Below are 27368 nucleotides of genomic sequence, written 5' to 3'. Positions count from 1 at the left end.
GCTCTTTGATGAGGTCTAGATGACCATTTCTGATGTAAAAAGGGCTTTACAAATGATATATTCCTTATTTGTATTGTGTATGTGTGTGTGCCGGTAGGGATGGGCGCATGCTGGAGAACGACCAGATCCTGGTGATCAACGGGACCCCCCTGGACCAGAGTGTCACCCAGCAGCAGGCCATCACTCTGCTGCAGCAGCCTGGGGACAGAGTGGAGCTGGTGGTGGCCCGGAACCCATCAACTGCCACACAGCACACGCCACTGCTCCCGCCCGGACCCATCATTCAGAATGTAAGTTCAAAGTTCAAAGTATTTATGTATCTCAGTAAGAAAATGTCTTCATATTTTGATATATGTTCTACAGACCACTGTCATGTCATGGTGCTACATTGGATTTTGGTCCTTTCGAATACATACATTAAAGGCAATGTGCTTTCACTGTTTTGAGCGCTGCATGACTGTGTTTGAGGTTGATTCAGATAACCCGTCGGAAGATATTCATGGGTCGCACGTTTCGTCACAATATTGTTTTGAACGTTCTCTTGAGGACTGATGGCCAACTGAAGATTCTACTCAATGCCTTCTCAATGGCCTCTGATGAAGATTTAGCCTAAAGTGCATTATAGAAGCTTGGAAACAAGGTGACATTTCAGAAGGAGGCAAATAATTATGACATTTTGTCATCTTTATGACGTCGCCAGATTGACCTTAGATGCAGTGTAACTTCAGCTAGCTAAGATTGAGGGGACAGCACCACATTTTTACTAGGTAATGTTAGCATTGCTATCTAAACTGAAAAAATATATAAATGCAACATGTCAAGTGTTGGTCACATGTTTCATGAGCTGAAATAAAAGATCCAAGACATTTTCTATAGTTACAAAAATCTTATTTCTCTTAAATTTTGTGCACAATTCTTTTTACATCCCTGTTATTGAGCATTTCTCCTTTGCCAAGGTAATCCACCCACCTGACAGGTGTGGCGTATCAAGAAGCTGATTAAACAGCAGGATCATTATACAGGTGCACCTTGTGCTGGGGACAATAATAGGCCACTAACATTTTCAGTTATGTCACACAACACAATGCCACAGATGTCTCAAGTATTGAGGGAGCGTGCAATTGGCATGATGACTGCAGGAATTTCCACCAGAGTTGTTGCCAGAGAATTGAATGTTAATTTCTCTACTATAAGCCACCTCCAATGTCATTTTAGAGAATTCGTCCAACTGGTCTCACAAGCACAGACCACGTGTATGGCATTGTGTGGGCGAGCGGTTTGCTGATGTCAACGTTGTGAACAGAGTGCCCCATGGTGGCGGTGGGGTTATGGTATGGGCAGGCATAAGCTACGGACAACGCACACAATTGCATTTTATCGATGGCAATTTCAATGCACAAAAAAAACAGTGACCTCCCGAGGCTCAGTAAAATCTATGAAATTGTTGCATGTTACGGTAATATTTTTGTTCAGTATATTTTTGACTAGCTTTGCTAGCTAATAGCACCAATGCCATCAAGTAAATTTGACGATGTCATAATGATGGCAAAGTTGTTTCCTACTTATTATTTGCCAAATTTAACAACTGCATCGTATTTCCACGCTACTGTAGTGTAATTTAGACGAAAGTCATTAAGCCATGTTCAGAATGACTGGGCATCAGTCGGGCACCAATATGGCTGTGGCGTCTGTAGGAGCGTTCATAACAATATCAACAACGCGATGGAGGTGCAATCCATGATTAGGAGGCAACTGTTTCTCGTTTTAAAAGTGGTACTGTTATTGATTTAATGTGGTTAAAAATGTTGAAGTGCTTGCCCTCGTGGCCTTCTTATGCTTTTTAACACTGTCATAAAGGCCAAGGCTTTTTCCTGTTATTCTGTAGCCTGTCACAAAAACAGGCACTTGACCATCACTGGAGAGTAAATGGCATCAATCTGGTTTGGAGGTCAGGTTTTAGGTGATGCTACTTGACTCTGTAGGAGTCCAAATTCTGATTTGAAATTCATATTTATGCAGTATTTTACTACCCGTGGGCTGTTGACATTGAGTCTATGATGTTGATGTCCTTATAGCCTGAAGGAAATCAAGTTAGTGCTTCACTTGCAGGATTGCCTCCTGACAATATGTATTTAAGTCACTGTGCGCTAGCTCAATCAATGTAGACCTGGAAGTCAAGGAGAGGAAAGAAGAGTTCGGAGACCTAATGCATAGAAAAAGTTCATCATTGATTTGTTGTTGGGTAAAACAGTCAAAATACAAGTCTTTAAATGGTCATCTAAGACTATAAGAAGCTCTGTTTTTAGTTGATACATTTTTCACGAATTCAAACTGTTCAATGAAATTTTAGCTTTCCTCTGGTTATTCAGTGTCAGGTAACCTACACTGAACACAAATATAAACACAACATGTAATGAGTTGGTCCCATATTTCATGAGCTGAAACAAAAAGTTTATTTCGTAAAAATGTTGTGCACATCCGTGTTAGGGAGCATTTCACCTTTGCCAAGATAATCCATTCACCTGACAGGTGTGGCATGTCAAGAAGCTGATTAAACAGCATGATCATTACACAGGTGCAGCTCACTAAAACGTGTGGTTTTGTCACACTACACAGTGCTACAGATGTCTCAGTTTTGAGGGAGCATGCAATTGGCATGCTGACCGCAGGAATGTCCACCAGAGTTGTTGCCAGAGAATTGAATGTTCATTTCTCTATCGTAAGCCTGCGTCGTTTTAGAGAATTTGGCAGTACGTTCAACCGGCCTCACAACCGCAGACCACGTGTAAGAATTTCTGCACAAACTGTTAGAAACCGTCTCGGGAAGATCATCGGTGTGCTTGTCGTCCTCACCAGGGTCTTGACCTGACTGCATTTCGGCGTCGTAACCGACTTCAGTGGGCAAATGCTCACCATCGATGGCCACTACCATGCTGGAGATGTGTGCTCTTTACAGATGAATCCTAGTTTCAAGTGTACTGGGCAGATGGCAGACAGCATGTATGGTTTGCTGATGTTAACATTGTTAACAGAGTGCGCCATGGTGGAGGTGGGGTTATAGTATTGGCAGGCATACGCTACGGACAACAAACACAGGATTTTATCGATGGGAATTTGATTGCACAGAGATACTGTGATGAGATGCTAAGGCCCGTTGTTTTGCCATTCATCTGCCGCCATCGACTCTTGTTTCAGCATGCACAGCCCCATGTCGCAAGGATCTGTACAGAATTCCTGGAAGCTTAAAATGTCACAGCTCTTCCATGGCCTGCATACTCACCAGACATGTCAACCATTGAGCATGTTTGGGATGTTCTGGATCGCCGTGTATGACAGCGTGTTCCAGTTCCCACCAATATCCAGCAACTTCTCACAGCCATTGAAGTGGGACGTCAGGCCATAATCAACAGCCTCATCAACTACAGTACCAGTCAAAAGTTTGGACACACCTACTCATTCAAGGGTTTTTCTTTATTTTTACTATTTTCTACGTTGTAGAATAATAGTGAAGAAATCAAAACTATGAAATGACACATGGAATCATGTAGTAACCAAACAAGTGTTAAACAAATCAACATATTTTATATTTCAGATTCTTCAAAGTAGCCACCCTTTGCCTTGATGACTGCTTTACACACTCTTAGCATTCTCTCAACCAGCTTCACCTGGAATGCTTTTCCAACAGTCTTGAAGGAGTTCCCACATATGCAGAGTACTTGTTGGCTGCTTTTCCTTCACTCTGCAGTCTAACTCATCCCAAACCATCTCAATTGGGTTGAGGTTGGATTATTATGGAGGCCAGGTCATCTGATGCAGCACTCCATCACTCTCCTTGGTCAAATAGCCCTTACATAGCCTGGAAGTATGTTGGGTCATTGTCCTGTTGAAAAACAAATTATTGTCCCACTAAGCGCAAACCAGATGGGATGACGTATCGCAGCAGAATGCTGTGGTAGCCATGCTGGTTATGTGTGCCTTGAATTCTAAATAAATCACTGACAGTGTCACCAGCTAAGCACCGTCACACCTCCTCCATACTTCACGTGGGAATCACACATGTGCAGATCATCTGTTCACCTACTCTGCGTTTCACAAAGACATGGCGGTTGGAACCAAAAATCATCAGACCAAAGAACAGATTTCCACTGGTCTAATGTCCATTGCTCGTGTTTCTTGGCCCAAGCAAATCTCTTCTTCTTATTGGTGTCCTTTAGTAGTGGTTTCATTGCAGCAATTCGACCATGAAGCCTTGATTCACGCAGTCTCCAATGAACAGTTGATGTTGAGATGTGTCTGTTACTTGAACTCTGAAGCATTTATTTGGGCTGCAATTTCCGAGGCTGTTAACTCGAATGCACTTATCCTCTGCAGCAGAGGAAACTCTGGGCCTTCCTTTCCTGTGGCAGTCCTCATGAGAGTCAGTTTCATCATATCGCTTGATGGTTTTTGCGACTGCAATTGAAGAACCTATTGAAGTTCTTGAAATTTTACGGATGTCAACCCTTCATGTCTTTCTTTGCTTATTTGAGCTGTTTTTGCCATAATATAGACTTGGTCTTTTACCAAATAGGTTTATCTTCTGTATACCACCCCTACATTGTCACCAGACAACTGATTGGCTCAAATGCATTAAGAAGGAAAGACATTTCACAAATTAGCATTTAACAAGGCACACCTGTTAAATGAAATGCATTTCAGATGACTACCTCATGAAGCTGGTTGAGAGAATGCCAAGAGTGTGTAAAAAAGCTGTACTCAAGGCAAAGGGTGACTACTTTGAAGAGTCGAAAATATATTTTGATATAACACTTTTTTTGGTTAATACATGATTCCATATGTGTTATTTCATAGTTTTGATGTCCTCACTATTATTCTTCAATGTAGAAAATAGTAAAAATAAGGAAAAGCCCTTGAAAGAGTAGGTGTATCCAAACTTTTGACTGGTACTGTGTATGCAAAGGAGACGTCGCCCTGCATGAGGCAAATGGTCCAGATACTGACTGGTTTTCTGATCCATGTACCTACTTATTTTTCTGTATCTGTGACCAACAGATTCATATCTGTATTCCCAGTCATGTGAAATCCATAGATTAGGTCTAAAAATAAAAGACCTTATATGAACTGTAACTCTTTGAAATGATTGCATGTTGCGTTTATATTTTTGTTCAATGTACAAGCAGGCAAAGATTGGTAGTTATTAATAAAGAATTATTGCCATTAAACTCTATTGGCGTAAATAGGTTGAATTTTTTATCTGAACTGACATGTGAAGGGAGGTGTAGAATGAGCAACTTGCAGCGGGTGAAAATGAGACCGGCTATATCAACACTGGGGTGACGGATACGATTAACCTGAAGCCCCGACAACAAACATATGGCATATATTTGTTATAAACAGAAACAGTCCTAACCGCTGCACATTTAATTAAAGGCCCAGTGCAGTCAAAAACATGATTACCCTGTGTTTTATATGCACTGAGTGTACAAAACATTAAGAACATTTTCCTAATATTGAGTTGCACGGCACCCCCCTTTTCACCTCAGAACAGCCTCATTTTGTTGTGACATGGACTCTACAAGGTGTTGAAAGCATTCCTACAATGCTTCCCACAGTTGTCTAGTTGGCTGGATGTCCTTTGGGTGGTGGACCATTCGAGATACACACAGGAAACTGTTAATCGTGAAAGACCCAGCAGTGTTGCAGTTTTTGACAAGCTGGTGCACCTACTACCATACCTTGTTCAAAGGCACTTCAATCTTTTGTCTTCACTATTCACCCTCTGAATGGCACACACACACAATCCATGTCTCAAAATTATTGCATGAGAAATTGCTCTTAAGCTGTTTCAGTTTTAAATTAACAATCACAGTAATGTACTTAATTGTTACCCAGAATCTTTTTGATATTGAGATAAAAACAGCTGCATTGGACCTTTAAATAACCACAAAGAAAAGCCCTCAGAAAGAAAAAGAAAAAAAGTTTAATGCAAATGAGACGACAGACAAGTTAGGCCTAGTTCCAGCCATTGAGGTCATTATCGTGTGCTTTTTCACTATTCCTGTTTTTAATCCAGTTTGGATTGAGGCCATATCCTGCGTACGTATCAAGCCGGGGCCTTGCTTTACCTTGTGTTTTATTCATGTTTCTCTTGAGGTCGTGTTTAATGGAGCGCTGGCAAAAAAGAAGAAAATCTGGAGTTGATTTTTATTGCAGTTTTCCCTGGCCTATCTATCACCCTGAGCCAAGATTCCGCCTCTACAAAAACCCAGACACCGCTCCCTGATTCTCTTGAATTGTCAGCTTGGCATTAGGGCTGTGACGATACCAGTATCGCAATATTTTTTCCCCGTGGCAAAAATAAAACACGAAGCGGATCCAACTGTTGGGTCCTTTTAAAGTCCTGCTGTATGTAAAATATTGTGTGCTATAACTTGGAAAAAAGATACATGTGACTGGATGAAAACATGTTTGTTTCTGACATTAGGGCTGCCTTCCAATAAGTAAAATCTGCTTTGTGTTTTGTTTCTTTGCTATGATCCTAACGAGTATCGCGATACGAGTATCGGCCCTGCCCTACTTGGCACCACTCTCTCTATTCGTTCTCTCCATTGGGTTATGTCGTGAAAAAGTGACATAAAATCTCTTTACTTTTTGAGGTACGCCAAAAGCAACTTCCGCAAAACGGTTCTCCTGTCAATCAGAGGTCACGATGTCATTCGGCCCCTCGTCCCCGATACCCATCAACTGAATCTTCCCCTTAAACAAATGTTCCTCAGCTCCCAAGCTCCTCTTTTAAACAATCCCCCCCCCCCCTGCCTTCTGTCCATCCAGACTAGCTCTCTTATCGTGAGAAGCTGAGAGAATATTGACCTAGGTTGGCTTCAGGGATTGGTTTACTTCGTTCTGTACCTTAAATTGCAAATTGTACAGATGCTGTTGTTGCTCAGGTGCGTTCCCCTCTCTCGTCCATCCACCTCATACCTGACATTCGCACTAAACATGGCTTCTGGAGCTTCTGGAGCACGTTGGCATAATCTTAAACCCTACGTTTTTTTGAACATTTAAAAAAAATGTCTGACATGATACACTTCTATACTGTAATGAGATGCCTTATCCACAAAGTCTGAGTGTTGATATAGGATACATTTTGAATCATAATGAATAAGATTACATGGACAGGGGGGGACCTGATGCCAGATCAGCATTCCTATTCCTAATACGGACCTTGCTTCCAGGAGAGATGATCTGGGAGGCATGTTGTTCCAGGCTCCCAGTAAAACAGTTTTTCTTCTCTGAAACTGAGTGCCTGGGTTGCACGTTCCCATTATGGCTTTCTCATTAAAACTGTCATTAACCCAGACCTGTGTTTGTTTGGGTTTCATTAGACAACTCTTTTGTCTGATAATTATTTAACCTTTCATGGGGCTGAACTGTCAATATGGAAGGAAATGCACTTTGGCCCACTGTTTTCCCTGAATTGTTTTTCAGTCCCTGCTCACAGCATTTGTGGGATTGAGAATATCAAGGGTATGTTAGGTCTTTAGTTACATTAATGAAGTTGTTCAAATAATGTTTAATTATCTCATGATGAATAGTTATTGTTCCAACAGTCAGAGTTGCTAGGCCTATATTAATTATGATAATTTGGGCTCTGTTTAGTTGCCATGACAGAACGGTAGCATGTAAACATACATTTTATGTGATAAAATCAATTAGCCTAAGCCACTGAATGGCGCTGAAGGAGATGGCTGCCGTTTTACGATCCCGTAACCAATTGTGTACATTTTTGTTAGTTATTTGTAAATAATTTTGTACATAATTTCCCTGCCCCTACGTCTTATGACCAAAAGAGCTTCTAGATATCAGGACCGCAATAACTCACCCTGTACTGGAGGAATACTTTTTCTTCAACGAGTCGGACGCAAAGGATTTACTTCAGACGCCCGTCAAGGCCCTCATCCCCGTCATTTGCAAGAGAAAGAGACGGAGGTATCGGTTCTATTAGCCAATGTACAATCAATCGATAATAAAATAGACTAACTACGGTCACATATCCTGCCACCGGGACATTAAAAACTGTAATCTTATGTTTCACCGAGTTGTGGCTGAACGACAACATGAATAACATACAGCTGGCGGTTTTTAAGCTTTTTCGGCAGGATAGAACAGCGCCCTCTGGTAAGACAAGGGGTGGCGGTCCATGTATATTTGTAAACAACAGTTGGTGCACGATGTCTAAGGAAGTCTTGATGTTTTGCTCGCCTGAGGTAGAGTATATCATATCAAGCTGTAGACCACACTATTTACCAAGAGTTTATATCTGTATTTTTCATAGTTGTCTATATACCACCGCATACTGATGCTGGCACTAAAACCGAGCTGTATGTTCGGCCATAAGCAAACAGAAAACGGAGCCACTAGTGGCCGGGGACTTTAATGCAGGGAAACTCAAATCCGTTTTTACCTCATTTCAAACAGCATGTTAAATGTGCAACCTGGGGGGTGGAAAAACTCTAGACCACCTTTACTTCACACACAGAGATGAGTACAAATCTCTCCCTCGCCCTCCATTTAGCAAATCTGCACATAATTATAACCTCCTGATTCCTGCTTACAAGCAAAAACTAAAGCAAGTAACACCAGTGACTAAGTTAATAAGAAAGCTACAGGACTGTTTTGCTAGCGCAGACTGGAATATGTTCAGGGATTCTCCCGATGGCATTGAGGAGTACACCACGTCAGTCACTGGCTTCATCAATAAGTGCATCGATGACGTCGTCCCCACAGTGACCGTACGTACCCTAACCAGAAGCCATGGATTACAGGCAACATCCGCACTGAGCTAAAGGGTAGAGCTGCTGCTTTCAAGGAGCGGGACTCTAACCCAGAAGCTTATAAGAAATCCCGCTATGCCCTCTGACAAACCATCAAACAGGCAAAGCGTCAATACAGGTCTAAGATTGAATTGTATTACACCGGCTCCGACGCTCGTCGGATGTGGCAGGGCTTGCAAACCATTACAAAATACAAAAGGGAAGCAGAGCCACGTGCTGCCCAGTGACATGAACCAACCAGACGAGCTAAATTACTTCAATGCTCGCATCGAGGCAAGTAACACTGAAACATGCATGAGAGCATCAGCTGTTCCGGACGACTGTGTGATCACGCTCTCCGCAGCCGATGTGAGTAAGACCTTTTAAACAGGTCAACATTCACAAGGCCGCAGGGCCAGACGGATTACCAGGACGTGTACTCCGAGCATGCGCTGACCAACTGGCAAGTGTCTAAACTGACTATTTTATTTTATTATTATTATTATTATTTTATTTTTTTTCTCCCTTTTTCTCCCCAATTTTCGTGGTATCCAATCGCTAGTAATTACTATCTTGTCTCATCGCTACAACTCCCGTACGGGCTCGGGAGAGACGAAGGTCGAAAGCCACGCGTCCTCCGAAGCACAACCCAACCAAGCCGCACTGCTTCTTAACACAGCGCGCCTCCAACCCGGAAGCCAGCCGCACCAATGTGTCGGAGGAAACACCGTGCACCTGGCCCCCTTGGTTAGCGCGCACTGCGCCCGGCCCGCCACAGGAGTCGCTGGAGCGCGATGAGACAAGGATATCCCTACCGGCCAAACCCTCCCTAACCCGGACGACGCTAGCCCAATTGTGCGTCGCCCCACGGACCTCCCGGTCGCGGCCGGCTGCGACAGAGCCTGGGCGCGAACCCAGAGACTCTGGTGGCGCAGCTAGCACTGCGATGCAGTGCCCTAGACCACTGCGCCACCCGGGAGGCCCCTAAACTGACATTTTCAACCTCTCCCTGTCCGAGTCTGTAATACCAAAAATGTTCAGGCAGACCACCATAGTCCCTGTGCCCAAGAACACTAAGGTAACCTGCCTAAATGACTTCCGACCCGTAGCACTCACGTCTGTAGCCATGAAGTGCTTTGAAAGGCTGGTCATGGCTCACAACACCATTTATCCCAGAAAACCTAGACCCACTCCAATTTGCATTACACAGATCCACAGATGATGCAATCTCAATTGCACTCAACATTGTCCTTTCCCACCTGGAAAAAAGGAACACCTATACGAGAATGCTATTCATTGACTACAACTCAGCGTTGTAGTGCCCTCAAAGCTCATCACTAAGCTAAGGACCCTGGGACTAAACACCTCCCTCTGCAACTGGATCCTGGACTTCCTGACAGACCACCCCCAGGTGGTAAAGATAGGTAACAACACATCCTCCATGCTGATCCTCAACACGGGAGCCCCTCAGGGGTGCATGCTCAGTCCCCTGCTGTACTCCCTGTTCACTCATGACTTCATGGCCAGTCACGACTCCAACTCCATCAAGTTTGCTGATGACACAACAGTCGTAGGCCTGATCACCAACAACGGTGAGACCGCCTATAGGGAGGAGGTCAGAGACCTGGCCATGTGGTGCCATGACAACAACCTCTCCCTCAACATGATCAAGACAAAGGAGATGATTGTGAACTACAGGAAAAAGAGGACAGAGCACGCCCCCATTCTCATCAACAGGGCTGCAGTGGAGCAGGTTGAGAGCTTCAAGTTCCTTGGCGTCCACATCACCACCAAACTAACATGGTCCAAGCGCACCAAGACAGTTGTGAAGAGGGCACGACAAAATCTATTCCCCCTCAGGAGACTGAAAAGATTTGGCATGGGTCCTCAGATCCTCAAAAGGTTCTACAGCTGCACCATCGAGAGCATCCTGACTGGTTGCATCACTGCCTGATATGGCAACTGCTTGGCCTCTGACCGCAAGGCACTACAGAGGGTAGTGCGTACGGCCCAGTACATCACTGGGGCAAAGCTTCCTGCCATCCAGGACCTCTATACCAGGCGGTGTCAGAGGAAGGCCCTAAAAATTGTCAGACTCCAGCCACCCTAGTCCTCTCAGCTGCCCACTGCACCGAGGCTAGGAAACACTGTCACCACGATAACTCCACGATAATGGAGAATTTCAATAAGCATTTCTCTACGGCTAGCCACACTTTCACACAGCAACTGGCCCAAGCCCCCCCCCTTCTAAACCGCATCTACCCCCAAGCCATAAGACCTGAACAGCTTATCAAATGGCTACCCAGACTATTTGCATTGCCCCACCCCCACCCCTCTTTTATGCTGTTGCTATTCTCTGTTATTATCTATGCATAGTCACTTTAATAACTCTACCTACATGTACATGTTACCTTGACTAACCGGTGCCCCCTCACATTGACTCTGTATCGGTACCCCATGTATATAGCCTCGCTATTGTTATTTTACTGCTGTTTAATTATTTGTTACTTTTTTTTTTTTTTTTTTTTACAGATATTTATTTTTTATTTTATATATTTTATTTTTTAAATATATTTTATCTTTATTAAACTTCTGGAAGCATTTTTGGTTAAGGTCTTGTAAGTAAGCTTTTCACTAAGGTCTGCACCTATTGTATTCGGTGCATGTGGCAAATAAAATTTGATTTGAATGCCTTTGTAGACTGTTAAACACAGCAGATACTCTTCACATCTAGATGCTCTCAGTTTTCAGAATAAGATGTGTTCACACGGACTGTAGAAGTTGTAAACAAGTTTAGTTCAATCTGCTTCCTTACTCTCACAAAGTTGCTTATTGAACTTAACCAAGCCTGCTTACAACTCTCCTCGTAAGTGAACAAGCAACACTCGTTCATTTGGCCTGAAAGCTCAGACGGAAACCAGCCCTCGCCACAAAACACATCTGTGTTGCTGACTGTGAAGCTCCACTTCTTATCTGGGAAATGGCTCTTCACTTTTCTTCAGTAAGCGGGATAAGCAGTGAGCAGGAGGGGTAGAAAAGCTTTGTCTCCCCAGGGGCTGCAGTACGTAGGACACCACAATGAGGTTTCATTAGATAGAGAGCAAACTGCAGAGGAAGTCACCCATCAGATAACGCCGTGTAATAAGAGAAAATAGCTGTTCTGATTGTAGCAGCCGATTGGTTGGTTAATAAAACGCCATGGAGTAGACGTCGTGGTGATTAGGACGGGATGGGGGGGGGTGGACTGGGTGTGTGATCAGGGAGGAAGGAGGCTTGAGAACAGGACCCAAGGGACTCACTGACCTTCACATTGATCAGCCACTTCGTTTATTTTTTGGACATTTTAGCGAAAACCATTAAGTTGGGCCCAATATTTCCCCACACCCATGTGCACCCAAGTTAATATTGCAGGTCACGTATGAACTGATAATTGATAAGGCTTACTCTGGCAGGCCTCAGACTAAGGGTCGTTTTCACTCTAGTCCTGGTCTAAGAAACACTTTTAATGAAAAATCTTTATTGAACATGCTTTTTTGTCCAGAACCACAGTTCCAATCTAAAAAAAAAAAAGAAGGTTTTCTGAGACCTTTGCAACCCATGTTGCAGCAAGCACAATTCTGTGTCTTATTACTCAACAGGATTAGCCTTCAATCACTGATTCTATCACAGCCCTGCTCACACACATTGGGTTTATATGAATCAATCATTCACTCTTGTCTTTCTCCCTCACTCGCTGTATCGACCGTCCAGGAGCAGTGGGGCCATGTGGAGGAGATAGAGCTGGTGAACGACGGCTCGGGCCTGGGCTTCGGTATTGTTGGAGGCAAGGCCACAGGAGTGGTGGTGAGGACCCTGGTGCCAAACAGTGTGGCTGATAAGGTATATTAGACGTAACCTATACTCATGCTTTCAAAGTAAATGCAGGTAACTGCAAAAATAAAGTGAACACCATCATAAAGTGTATGGATATGGTGTTGGGCCACCACAAGACCCTAGAACAGCTTCAATTTAACTTGGTATAAATTCTTCAAGTGTCTGTACCTCTATTGGAGGGATGCGACATCATTCTTCCAGGTGAAGTCCCATAATTTGGTGTTATGTTGACGGTGGTGGAAAACGCTGTCTCAGGTGCAGCTCCAGAATCTCCGATAAGTGTTAAATTAGGTTGCAATCATGCCCACCCACCCTTTAAACCTCGACCTACAATGGTTGCGCCCCGCGGAAACCGAATTAACATAACAAAAACATCCCCATCAAAATCTGTCTGTTTTTAGCTAGAGATGTTTTTTTTTGCATGGGCTGCGTCTCAATCCACACCAATATCCTTCTGCATTTGAGGTAAAAGGTGGCAGAGCTAGAGTGGTGTTTGTCAGACCATGAGGTCACACAAATGTGTTTAGTGTCCTAACGGTTTGGCCGACACACTAATATGACCCCTCTGTGGAAAGCTGAGACTCTCACGAACACGATGGCTTTCTCCCTAGGATGCCCACAAACCACACAAGACTCATTCGAAGGTCCCCGTTAATAGTTAAAACAATTTATGGAAGTATATGTGGAAATAGTTTAGTGCCTAAAATAAGGGGATAAATATATATAAAAATAAGTCTCCTAAAAAATAATTGTATCTCAGATATAGGACAGACACTTCAGAACAAACTTCTTGTTTCTTTTGGGGGGGACTATCTGTTTCATGTAGTGAATCTGTTATTCGATGTGTTTTTATTGGTTTATTTCTGTAAAGCCAAATTCAATGTTTCATCCAATAATTTTGTAATACTTTTTTTTTTATACCTTAAAGTTCAAAATCAAATATCAAGTTGATCCTTGGTATGACCATCTTAAAATAATTCCATATATTAGCTTAGAACCCCCCCCCCCCAGGGATATGGTTAAACCCCCTATCCTCCTTTGACACCCTTCTTTCAAAGTCACTGAAATCTCTTTTTCGAGCCATTGTAGCCAAGATAATGGGCAACTGTTTATACATGACCATAAGCATGATGGGATGTTATTTTCAGTTATCTGTAGATGGAGCAGTCCGTTAAGAGGTACGTTTGCAATTTTATGTGAACTTTCACAAAATTTCAAGGTTTTTCAGAGAACCCATTTGAAGAATTTCCAGGTTGGAGGATTCACTTGCAGCTATTCCCTCCTAATTCTAAAAATCCTCCAACCTGGATTTCTGAAAATCTAGGGAATTTTGGAAAGTTACAGGAATTTTCCACCCTAAACAGAGGTATCTGAAGATGCCCACATTTAATAGATGTTTCATTTGTGTTTTCTATTCTATTTGCCAACTCTTGTCATGGGATAGTTATTTTAGCTGTAGAATTCACTCAATTAGTTATGCCAGTGGTCAATATTATTTGCTCCATCTCAAAGAAGCACATGTCCCTTAATGTTGATGATGTGGTTGTTACTGACAAGGAGCACATGGCTGAGCTCTTTAATCACCACTTCATTAAGTCAGGATTCCTATTTGATTCTGCCATGCCTCCTTGCACATCCGACATTTCCTCATCTCCCACCCCTTCTAATGCGACTATCCCTGATGTCTCTCCCTCTTTTTCCCCTGCCCCGCAGCAAAGTTTCTCCCTGCAGGCGGTCACTGAGTCTGAGGTGCTAAAGGAGCTCTTGAAACTTGACCCCCAAAACACTAATGGTTCAGATGGTTTAGACCCTTTCTTCTATAAGGTTGCTGCCCCTATCATCGCCAAGCCTCTCTCAGGACCTTTTTAACCTCTCTCCTCTCTGGGGAGGTTCCCATTGCTTGGAAGGCAGCCACGGTGTGTCCATTTAAAAGGGGAGTTCAAGCTGATCCTAACTGTTATAGGCCTATTTCTATTTTGTCCTATTTGTCAAAAGTGTTGGAAAAACTTGTCAATAATCAACTGACTGGCTTTCTTGATGTCTATAGTGTTCTCTCTGGTATGCAATCTGGTTTCCTCTCAGATTATGGATGTGTCACTGCAACCTTAAAGGTCCTCATAGATGTCACCATTGCCCTTGATTCTAAGCAATGTTGTGCTGCTATTTGTATTGACTTGGCCAAAGCTTTTGATTCGGAAGACCATTCCATTCTTGTGGGCCGGTTAAGGAGTATTGGTGTCTCTGAGGGGTCTTTGGCCTGGTTTGCTAACTACCTCTCCGAGTGCATTGTATAAAGTCAGAACATCTGCTGTCTCAGCCACTACCTGTCACCAAGGGAGTACCCCAAGGCTCAATCCTAGGCCCCACGCTCTTCTCAATTTCCATCAACAACATAGCTCAGGCAGTAGGAAGCTCTCTCATCCATTTATATGCAGATGATAGTCTTATACTCAGCTGGCCCCTCCCTGGATTTTGTGTTAAACGCTCTACAACAAAGCTTTCTTAATGTACAGCAAGCTTTCTCTTCCCTTAACCTTGTTCTGAACACCTCCACCGGTGTGTTTACTACCCCTGAGGGTTTAGCGCTTGAGGTAGTCAGTCCATACAAGTACTTGGGCGAATGGCTAGACGGTACACTGTCCTTCTCTCAGCACATATCAAAGCTGCATGTTAAGTCAAAACTTGGTTTACTCTATCGTTATCGCTCCTCTATCACCCCAGCTGCCAAACTACCCCTGATTCAGATGACCATCCTACCCATGCTAGATTAGAGACATAATTTATGGATCGGCAGGTCAGGGTGCGCTCAAGCAGCTAGATGTTCTTTATCATTCGGCCATCAGATTTGACACCAATGCTCCTCATAGGACACATCACTGCACTCTATACTACTCCGTAAACTGGTCATCTATGTATACCTGTTGCAAGACCTACTGGTTGATGCTTATTTATAATACCCTCTTAGGCCTCACATCCCCCTATCGGAGATGCCTACTGCAGCCCTCATCCTCCACATACAACACCCGTTCTGCCAGTCACATTCTGTTAAAGGTCCCCAAAGCACACACATCCCTGGGTCGCTCCTCTTTTCAGTTTGCTGCAGCTAACGACTGGAACAAGCTGCAAAAAAACACTCAAACTGGACAGTTTTCTATTCATCTCTTCATTCAAAGACTCAATCATGGACACTCTTACTGACTTGTGGCTGCTTTGTGTGATGTATTGTTGTCCCCACCTTCTTGCCCTTTGTGCTGTTGTCTGTGCCCAATAATGTTTTGTGCTTCTACCATGTTGTGCTCCACCATGTTTTGTGCTGCTACCATGTTGTGCTGCTACCATTTTGTGTTTCTACCATGTTGTTGTCATGTTGTATTGCTACAATGCTGTGTTTTCATGTGTTGCTGCCGTGCTATGTTGTCTTAGATGTCTCTTTATGTAATGTTGTGGTGTCTCTCTTGTCGTGAAGTATGTTTTGTCCTGTATTATTGTTTAATTTTTCATCCCAGCCCCGTCCCCGCAGGAGGCCTTTTGCCTTCTGGTAGGCAATCATTGTAAATAAGAATTTGTTCTTAAGTGACTTACCTAGTTTTAATAGAGGTTCAGTAAAAATATGAAATAAATGTATGCGTAAACGGATTAGTCAATTTTGAAAAGTCAAATTAAGAATTTGAATAGACGATTCAAGATGTCGGCTGTGACCCCTTTTTTTCCATTGCCCAATAGTCCTCAGCAGTAGGCCTACTACACCATTACATACTCAGAGCTTCGCTTTAACAATCTTCCAGACCGGTCATCCCCTATGAATAGTAACAGCCAGTTTAGCTGAATTAATGCCGAGCGCGTCCCACAAAAGGCTCAGTTACATTATAATAGCCATTGAGCCGGAGGGGAAAAAAAAGAATCACCTTGTAAGGGGATTACATCCTGGCTACACAGAGCCCCACGTCCGGCTCGAAGGACTGCTTTTCTGTTCGCAATTACAGAGATGTTCACCAAAGATTTACTTGCATACGCCCAAAGTCCCTGACACAGCCGATGCTCATTTACAAGCGTCCCCTTTCTTTCTTCTCCACTTCCACTCAACGCTTAGCTTTTTTCCTTGGGGTGTATTCAGTTTGAGTTAACATGGTAACATGTCATTTGATTTGTTTAAAAAAAAAACTCTCAATGTCGGTTTTAACTTCTAAGAAAGTGTTATCCAGGAGGGATCTGGATATAAAAAAACACTGTCCCTTGTTTTTGAAAGCCCCTTGCACCAGTCCTCCCCTCTCCCCCCCTCACTCTTTTTTTATTTTAATCTACACTTTTTTCTCCCTTTTCTTTCTTGCTGTTTCTCTCCTCTGTTGCTCCCTCTCTCTCTTGCTCTCTCGTTCTCTCTGAATGTCCAACAGAGCCCATGCACAGTCAACAAAACCCTGCTTGTTCAAAAGGCACACAGTACAGCATTTCACACATGACTGGATTTTATGCTCCAAAAACGCTGTCAAAATTGGGGCTTTGTTAGACCCTGGCGTTTCCCATTTCAACGTTTAATGGCTGCGCCTGTCTTCCTTCCATGAGCCCCTGTTGTCCCGTGCACAGACCCAGGGAGAGAAGTTGGGGAGATTTTCTGCGGCAAGTTTATGCATCAAATGATTTTCATCTGTCTTTCCACAAAGGCTGCCATTCTCCCCATCTCTTTGTGGATCATGATCTCTTTTTAGTCTGAGTTTATTCTGCTTGACCTGCACGTCGGGGAATAGATTTCTTAGTTTAGCTGCGCGGGCCAGGCCAGACCAGGGTGGGACTAGCCTGTTCAAGTGGGGTGTAAAATGCATTGGACCACATTGGCTGAAATGGTCTGATGAGGCTACTGAATATGAGCAGAGTTTCTGGGTGGTTCTTTCATGTACTGGCACACTTTTACAAACTATAAGAAATTATGTGAAATACATGGAACGTGTGGTTATTCCTAGGCCATGAATTATAATGTATGTATGATCTACAGTAAGATTTCAAGTTAGTTAAAATTTTGTTCAGAAATGTTCTCTCTCCCTCTCTCCACTCTCTCCTCTCCCTATCCCGCCTCCCCCCCCCCTCTCTACTCCCCCTCCTAGGATGGGCGTCTGCGTACCGGCGACCACATCCTGCGTATCGGGGAGACCCCCACGTGGGGCCTGGCCAGTGACCAGGTGGTCAAGGTGCTGCAGGGCTGCGGGAGCCGTGTGCGCATGCTCATCGCCCGTGACCCCTCGGGACAGCCCTCCACCTCCTTGCCGCCCCCTCCCCCGCCCGCTGCCAGTCCCGTTTCAGCCCTGCCCCCACTGCCTGAAGTCGGACCCAAGCGCAGGCTCAGCAGGACTGTAAGTGAGACTGGGGATGGGGAACACACGCATGCATACGTTCTCACCATGCACATACCTCCTGTTGCCCCTGCCTGTCTCCGCACACACCCACACACCAAAAACAAAGTATGTTTTTGGGGCTCCAGAGTGGTGCAGCGGTCTTAGGCACTGCATCTCATCGCTAGAGGCGTCACTACACACCCTGGTTCTCTTCCGGGCTGTATCACAACTGACCGTGATTGGGAGTCCCATAGGGCGGCGCACAATTGGCCCAGCGTCGTCCAGGTTAGGGTTTGGCCGGGGTAGGCCGTCATTGTAAATATTAATTAGTTCTTAACTGACTTGTGTAGTTACTGCTCTATGTCTCTGTCTGTTTCCCTATTTGTTCCAGCCCAACCTGGAGGGTTATGAGATCCAAGAAGTGCCTCTGATGAAGAAGGAGGGCCAGAGCCTGGGCATCTCCATCATCGGTTACAATGCCTTTACCAGTGAAGGTAGGCCGATGCCCTATACCATGTGAACTCCTAGCTCCTAATCCTAGTCACTAATCCTAGTCCCCTAGCCCCTAACCCCTATTGCACTCAGATCTGTTATCTAATGTCACTCAATGCTTTGATGACACTGTGGTTGCGATGGATCTAAAAAAAAATGTTGTCTTGTTGCTTTATTCCCCTCCATTTACCGCTCTTTCTCTCTTCACCCCTTTCTCTCACTCACTGATCTCTCTCTCGCTCTGATCTCTCTGCTCTTTCTCGCGCTCTTGCTCTCTGTGTGTCTCAGACGCGTTGGGAGTGTTTGTGAAGAACGTAGTTCCTGGGAGTGCAGCTGAGCAGAGCGGAAACATCCGCATCCACGACAGGATCATAGCGGTGAGACCTGTAATCAGCTTTTAATGAGTGCCACCTTAATTAACCCCTAGGTGTGCATGTGCACAGTGAGGGATAGTGGCCTTTTCCACCCTTCTTGAAATGTCCCAACACAGCACTTAACACCTGATTTTAGATGATTCAATCTGAGTCAGGTTTGTTTGGGCATGGCTAGGACTCACCTAACCAACAAAACCCATACATCACAGTATAACACAACCATATCAGGCCTTTATTGTCAGGTTTCTATAGAAAAAAGATAGTGTTCTCAATGACTTGAGTCATGTTGGCCTGTTCAATTGTGTCAGATGAACGGGCTGAGGTAAGTACTGTTGGACTCTTCCATTGTGTCTGATGGATAGGGTGAACTAAGTAATTTTGGACTGTTCCTTTGTCAGATGGACGGGGTGAGCCTGCAGGGCTTCACTAACCAGGAAGTTCTGGAGGTGATGAAGCAGACGGGCCAGATGGTCCACCTCACCCTGGCCAGGAAGATGGCCTCGCCCAGACCCTCACTGGAGAGGTCCCTGGACAAAGGTAAGGACTATTCATCAGTCATCTGTGCGCATGAATGTATGTGTATGTGTGTGTGTATTACAAACGTGTCACTACCCCTTCTACAGCACTGTACTGTAAATCCACTAACTTCATAGAAACTATGGGCATTTCCCTTAGCGAAGTCGACAGAAATGCCAACTTCACCATCCTAACTCCACTGTCCTGGGGATCGTCCCAAATGGCACCCTATTCCCTACAGTGCCTTCAGAAAGTATTCTTGCCCCTTGGCTTATTCCACATTTTGTTGTTACAGCCTGAATTCAAAATGTATTAAATATATATTTTTTCTCACCTATCTATCGGCACACAATACCCCATAATGACAAAGTGAAAACATGTTTTTAGACATTTTTGCAAATGTATTGAAAACTAATTACAGAAATATATCTAATTTACATAAGTAGTCACACCCCTGAGTCAATACATGTTAGAATCCCCTTTGGCAGCGATTACATCTGTGAGTCATTCAGTCTCTTAAAAGAGCTTTGCACACCTGGATTGTACAATATTTGCACATTATCCTTTTAAAAATTCTTCAAGCTCTGTCATGTTGGCTGTTGATCATTTCTTGACAGCCATTTTCAAGTCTTGCATTGATTTTCAAGCCAATTTAAGTCTGTACTGTAACTAGGCCACTTCGTAACGTTCCATGTTGTCTGTGTAAGCAACCACAGTGTATATTTGGCCTTGTGTTTTAGCTTGTTGTCCTTCTGAAAGGTGAATTCCTCTCACAGTGTCTGTTGGAAAGCAGACTGAAACAGGTTTTCTTCTAGGATTCTGCCTGTGCTTAGCTCTATTCCGTTTCTTTTTACCCTAAAAAAAGCGCCATAGACCTTGCCGATGACGAGCATACCAATAACATAATGCAGCCAGCACCATGCTTGAAAATATGAAGAGTGGTACTCAGTGATGCGTTGTTGGATTTGTCCCAAATATAACTCTTAGTATTGTATTTTCTCCCCAATTTTGTGTTATCCAATTGGTAGTTAGTCTTGTCTCATCGCTGCAACTCCCGTACGGACTCGTGCCTCCCCCGAAACCCAACCAAGCTGCACTGCTTCTTGACACAATCCCCACTTAACCCGGAAGCCAGCCGCACCAATGTGTCGGAGGAAACGCCGTACACCTGGCGACCGTGTCAGCGTGCACTGCGCTCGGCCCGCCACAGGAGTTGCTAGTGCACGATGGGACAAGGACATCCCTGCCGGCCAAACCCTCCCCTAACCCAGATGACGCTGGGCCAATTGTGCGCCGCCCCATGGGTCTCCCGGTCGCGGCCGACTGCGACAGAGCCTGAACTCTAACCCAGAATCTCTACTGGTACAGCTAGCACTGCGATGCAGGGCCTTAGACCACTGCGCCGCAGTTTCTTTGCCATATTTTTTTGTAGTTTTACTGTATTGTGGAATAACTAGTTAGTATTGTAGTATAACTACGTTGTTGATCCATCCTCAGTTTTCTCCTATCAGAAGCCATTAAACTGTAACTGTTTTAAAGTCACCATTGGCCTCATGGTGAAATCCCTGAGTGGTTTACTTCCTCTCCAGCAACTGTTAGGAAGGACATCTGTATCTTTGTAGTGACTGGGTGTATTGATACACCATCCAAAGTGTAATTAATAACTTCACCATGCTCAAAGGGATAAAATACGTCTTACGCAAAAACTTAAGAAGCTTCTTAAGAAAAAAAAGAAATTCATAAGTACAATTCCTTAACAATATCTTAAGATTGAATGATTTTCTTATGAACTTACAAATCTAATGAAGATGTTTGTTGCTAGGCAACCGTTTTAGCTAGCTAGCTATCTAGCTAGCAATGGCAATCGTTTTAGCATATTTCTTACTGAGATTACTGTTCTAAAACATGTTATTGTGTTTAAAATAATGAATACTGAAACTTTCAGGTTAAGTTAGTTGCTTTCAGGAGTTTTTTTTCTCTCACTGCCCTGAGTTTAAGACAAGGGTTTAGCTATTTTGGCATTTATAACATTTCCAAGGACTTTATTTTCAAGAATCTAAGTTCTTAAATTTTTGCTTAAGGAGAAACATAAGAAATGGCACAATAACATTTCCAATAACCTTTTTGAGGAATAGCAACTTTGCTTAAGAAGAAAGTTAAGTCTATAGTTAAGGGGGAAAAGTAAGTTAAGAAGAAATTCCTTAAGGTTTTGTGAATCTGGGCCCTGTTCTTTGTGGTTGAATCTGTTTTTGAAATTAACTGCTCGACCTTACAATTATCTGTATGTGTTGGGTACAGAGATGAGGTAATCATTTAAAATATCATGTTAAACACTTATTGCATACAGAGTGAGTCCATGCAACGTATTAATTATGTAAGTTGTTCAGCACTTATTTAGGCTTGCCATAACAGGGGTTGAATACTTATTGACTCAAGTCATTCATTTCAGCTTTGCATTTGTAATACATTTTTTTTTTACGTCTAAAAACATAATACACCTTTGACATTATTGTGTATTGTGTGAGAGAATCTCAATTTAAACAATTTTAAATTCAGGCTGTAACACAACACAATGTGGAAGAAGTCAAGGGGTGTGGAATAGTTTGCCTAGGCATTTTATAGGGAATAGGGTGCCATTTGGGACATGACCCTGTACAATAAGTTCATACTCCTTCCGGCCATTTCCAATTACCACCCAGCATCACAGGGGAAGATTGCGATAAGGAATGTGTTTACTTGCTGTAATTTCCAAAAAGTATCTCGTCGGCAAAGCGTCCCAAGATCTATGACCTAATTTCCTGCGACTTCTACGAGTCCGTGTCCGGTACTATTGGTCAGCCGAGCGGTGCGAGAGGTGATTTAGAAGAGCAAGTTAAGCCACAGTGGGATTCTTATCTCTCCTGGACTGCTATTGTTTCATTACACCGGTGGGGGAAAGGCATACAGTGCTAACTGAACACTGCTAGCCTTGTAAAAGTAGCGCTCCATTCTATGTACACTAGTGTTGGGCAGCATCCAGATTTTCATACGCTATTGACGCCTTTCAAAATCTTACTGACTGTATTTCAAAATACCCCCCTGGACGGTATACTGCCCATGCCACACACACACACACACACTGGCCTTCTGTCATGTAGTCCACTTGACTTGTGTAGTACTTGGAGGGTGTAGTATACAGTGCCTTCAGAAGGTATTCACATCCCTTTGTCCACATTTTGTTGTGTTACAGCCTGAATATAAAAATGATTATATTGAGATTTTTTTGCCTACACCCAAATGCCCCACAATGTCAAAGTAGAATTTTGTTTTTAGATTTTCTTTTCAAATTAGTAAAAGCTGAAATGTATTTTAGTCAATAAGTAGTCAACCCATTTGTTATGGCAAGCTTAAATAAGTTCAGGAGTCAAAATGTGCTTAACAGGTCACTTAATAAGTTGCATGGTCTCACTCTGTGTGCAATAATAGTGTTTAACATGATTTCTGAAGGACCGCTTCATCTCTTCACCCCACACATACATACAATTATCTGTAAGGTCCCTCAGTCAAGCAGTGAATTTCAAACACAGATTCAACCACAAAGACCAGGGTGGTTTTCCAATGCCTCACAAAGAAGGGCATCTATTGGTAGATGGGCCAAGTTATTCATTGCACTTTGGATATCAATACACAGAAACTACAAAGATATAGGCCTCCTCCCTAACTCCCTTGCCGGAGAGGAAGGGACCCATTCAGGGATTTCACCATGAGGCCAGTGGTGACTTTAAAACCGTATGACAACATTGTAGTTACTCCACAATAATAACTTAATTGACAGAGTGAAAAGAAGGGAGCCTCTACAGAATAATAATATTCCATAACAGCGTTAAGTAACTGCAAAAAATGTGGCAAAGCAATTCACTTTTTGTCCTGAATACAAAGTGTTATGTTTGGGGCAAATCCAATAGAACACATTACTGAGTACCACTCCATCTTTTCAAGCTTAGTGGTGGCTGCGTCATGTTATGAGTATGCTTTTAAACGTACTTTCCACCAGACACTGGGAGATGAATTCACCTTTCAGCAGGACAATAACCTTAAACACAAGGCCAAATCTACACTGGAATTGCTTACCAAGAAGACGGTGGATGTTCCTGAGTGTCTGAGTTGCAGTTTTGACTTGGATCTACTTGAGAAATCTATGGCAAGACATAAATAGTTTTCTAGCAATGATTAACAACCAATTTGACAGAGCTTGAAGAATTTTTTAAAGAATAATGGGCAAATGTACAATACAGTTGTGGAACGCTCTTAGACTTACTGAGAGAGACTCGCAGCTGTAATCACTGCCAAAGGTGCTTCTACAAAGTATAGACTCAGGGGTGTGAATACTTAAGTAAATAAGAGATTTCTGTATTTCCTTTTCAATAATTGTGCGATCATTTCTAAAAACAGGTTTTAATTTTTCACGGGATGTTGTGTGTAGGGGGGGGGGGGGGGGTCCTTTATGATCAATTTCAAATTCAGGCTGTAACACAACAAAATGTGGAAAAAGTCAAGGGGCATGAATACTTTCTGAAAGCAATGTATACTGGACCGGGAATCAGAAATGATTGGCGAGGACACTCCGCTACAAATATTCCCCCGGGTCGCGTATCTAGGATGAAGTAACTAAAGCACTGTGAGCAGTGAAATTATACCACTTCCTCTCAGGACATCCAAGCTGAAACTGGATATTTTTCTCCAAAAGCCCACAACCAGATTTCTTCTGAAAACGTGTATTGTTGGCAGTGGGTGTAATGTCGTTGAATGTGGTCGCACTCACGTGCACGCGCACACACAATGTGATTGAGTGTTCATTTGTGCAAGGCCTGGCTCAAATTGACCACAAATATCCCCAACACATGTCTTTCCAACCAGCCTTGTGTTCTGACCAGTACACTGTTTTGTCTGGCTGCTGGTGTTTCATTTGATATGTCAGAACTGCACCACAGATATGACTAAATAAACAGATACTGTGTGTGTGTGTGTGTGTGTGTGTGTGTGCTGTAGTCCAGAGAGAGCCGTCCCGTGTGTCTCTGAAGAGGTCTGCAGAGATCAAAGCTCGGTCATCAGACCTGCAGAGGGCCTCCAGCGTGGCCTCCAGCGTGGCCCCCCTACTGGAGCCCACTGAGACACTTCTGATGAGCACCAGCAGAACACAGCTGGCCAGTGGTGAGCTCATCCAGCCGTCGGTCCGTCCATTAATTCGTACATTCATTCATCTAGCCATCCGTCTCTCTCTCATTCTGTCACCTCATCCTCCCAGTGCCTGGGTCAGATCATAGAACACATGCCTCACCACCCTGCATACCACTGCTGGCTTGCTTCTGAAGCTAAGCAGGGTTGGACCTGGTCAGTCCCTGGATGGGAGACCAGATGCTGCTGGAAGTGGTGTTGGAGGGCCAGTAGGAGGCACTCTTTCCTCTGGTCTAAACAAAGATCCCAATGCCCCAGGGCAGTGATTGGGGACACTGCTCTGTGTAGGGTGCCGTCTTTCGGATGGGACGTTAAACGGGTGTCCTGACTCTCTGAGGTCATTAAAGATCCCATGGCACTTGTCGTAAGAGTAGGGGTGTTAACCTCGGTGTCCTGGCTAAATTCCCAATCTGGCCCTCAACCATCACGGTCACCTAATAATCCCCAGTTTACAATTGGCTCATTCATCCCCCTCCTCTCCCCTGTAACTATTCCCCAGGTCGTTGCTGCAAATGAGAACGTGTTCTCAGTCAACTTACCTGGTAAAATAACGGATAAATAAAAATAAAATAAAAATTACTCCGTAGACGCACTCCCAGTCAGTCATCTGTTGTCTAGAGGGAGGCAGCTGCCACTTACACACACTGCGTAAACACAGCGCTGCTAGCTGACTGTTGGATAGTCGGCCACTAGGGGTCAACATCCCGGTCAACTGTTACAATGTCAGCCAACCAGGTAATGTGTCAGTACCTGTTGCACGTTAGTGACAGAACGACAAGTCACGGTGAGCAAATATTGCTTGTCCAGATGAGGTGATCACTTTCCTTCTCTTTTATAATCCTCCCCCCATCGGTGGTCTGGCTGTTTTTCTTTCTCTTTTTAAACAGTCAGTCACTACATAAGCACTGGAACCTGATCCTGTATTACCCCCCCCCCCCCCCCTCTCTCTCTCTGGGTCCAGGTCATCGGCTGGCCACGCAGTCATTCAAACCCAACCATTCCATCCCCGTACCCCCCCCTAAACCACTCCTCCACCCCCTCTTTCGTATTCCTCCACAGCAGGCTTGTTGGGCACTGTTACAGACATGCTACACATCCACCCTGCAGGATATGCATATCAAGAAAGGCGAGCAGGGAAGAGAGGGGGGGTAACGGAATAGCAGGAGGCTAGAGAGGGGGTAACGGTATAGCAGGAGGCTAGAGCTGGGTACAGGGGGAAGAGAGGGGGTAACGGAATAGCAGGAGGCTAGAAAGGGGGTAACGGAATAGCAGGAGGCTAGAGCTGGGTACAGGGGGAAGAGAGGGGGGTAACGGAATAGCAGGAGGCTAGAGCTGGGTACAGGGGGAAGAGAGGGGGGTAACGGAATAGCAGGAGGCAAGAGCTGGGTACAGGGGGAAGAGAGGGGGTAACGGAATAGCAGGAGGCTAGAGCTGGGTACAGGGGGAAGAGAGGGGGTAACGGAATAGCAGTAGGCTGGAGCTGGGTACAGGGGGAAGAGAGGGGGGTAACGGAATAGCAGGAGGCTAGAGCTGGGTTCAGGGGGAAGAGGGGGGGTAACGGAATAGCAGGAGGCTAAAGCTGGGTACAGGGGGAAGAGAGGGGGGTAACGGAATAGCAGGAGGCTGGAGCTGGGTACAGGGGGAGAGAGGGGGTAATGGAATAGCAGGAGGCTAGAGCTGGGTACAGGGGGAAGAGAGGGGGTAACGGAATAGCAGGAGGCTAGAGCTGGGTACAGGGGGAAGAGAGGGGGTAACGGAATAGCAGGAGGCTAGAGCTGGGTACAGGGGGAGAGTGTGTGTGAGGGGGGCTCACGTTACACTTGGCCCTAATGAATCCTGACAAGACCCTTTACATGTCAAATCTCCAAAATAAAGTATTCTGTTGCCCAGGGGAACCAATACAAGCCCCATGGACAACAATGACGGCTTGTCAACGGCTTATTTCTCTGTATGCATTTTGCATACATGTGTTTGTGTGCGTGCAAAATCAAAACACCATTTGTTTGGAATCGACGGTCATTTTGTTGTTGTGTATAATTATTAGGGATATAATCAGTGACAGACTCATTAGGCATCACGGTTTGACCATGGTTGACATGTGATTTGGGCAAAGAGAGAAGGTTTAAGATATTTGTCTCTCTATTTAAAGATGATTGCTTTGGAAGTATCACCTGAAGCAGAAATACCAAAGACATGGGATATGTCCCAAATGGGCCTAGTGGTTAGAGCGCTGGGCCAGTAACCGAAAGGTTGCTAGATCGCCCCGAGCTGACAAGGTAAAAATCTGTCGTTCTGCCCCTGAACAAGGCAGTTAACCCACTGTTCGTAGGCCGTCATTGTAAATAAGAATTTGTTTTTAAATGACTTGCCTAGTTAAATAAAGAATATTTTCAAAAAATGGGACCCTATGACCCTATGGACCCTGGTCAGAAGTAGTGTACTATAAAGGGAATATGGTGCCATTTGGGATCCAGCCATACTTTGTTATGTGAGTAAGAGTCATTGAAAGTTGAAGATGTGAGAAAAGGATTCTTGTCCAGTCCACTGCAGAGCAAATGTTGGCCGCTTGTAGGTGTTGTGATCTGGGCTTTTGTTGTGTTAATGTAGTTCAGTGTAGCAGCACGACACCTGTTAATGGACGCCTGAACCGTCGACGTTCACAGTACATTACACTACACGCTTGCAAAAACAATATTTTATGGTAGCGCCACTGTGCCAGTAACTCAACAGTAACTCAACACTTGAACCAGCCTGATTGTGCT

The 27368-nt window shown here is 44.2% G+C and overlaps 1 protein-coding gene across 7 annotated transcripts in view; it reads left to right on the top strand.

Moving 5' to 3' along the window:
- Positions 1-27368, top strand: part of LOC139540762 (inaD-like protein) — a 176411-nt gene that overhangs the window by 4835 nt on the left and 144208 nt on the right. For 6 of the 7 annotated variants that reach the window (XM_071344701.1, XM_071344702.1, XM_071344700.1 and 3 more), the window contains exons 6-12: positions 98-290; positions 12564-12692; positions 17783-18028; positions 18402-18504; positions 18791-18879; positions 19275-19413; positions 24421-24582. In XM_071344701.1, coding sequence (XP_071200802.1) covers positions 98-290; positions 12564-12692; positions 17783-18028; positions 18402-18504; positions 18791-18879; positions 19275-19413; positions 24421-24582 — 1061 coding nt within the window. The remainder of the gene's footprint in view (positions 1-97; positions 291-12563; positions 12693-17782; positions 18029-18401; positions 18505-18790; positions 18880-19274; positions 19414-24420; positions 24583-27368) is intronic. The other variant, XM_071344704.1, reaches the window with a different exon arrangement.

The sequence above is a fragment of the Salvelinus alpinus genome, chromosome 16 (genome assembly GCF_045679555.1).
Source record: "Salvelinus alpinus chromosome 16, SLU_Salpinus.1, whole genome shotgun sequence".
In the NCBI taxonomy this organism is placed as follows: Eukaryota; Metazoa; Chordata; class Actinopteri; order Salmoniformes; family Salmonidae; genus Salvelinus; species Salvelinus alpinus.
Note: the sequence above shows the minus strand (reverse complement) of the source record. Positions and strands in the feature narration are given on the sequence as shown.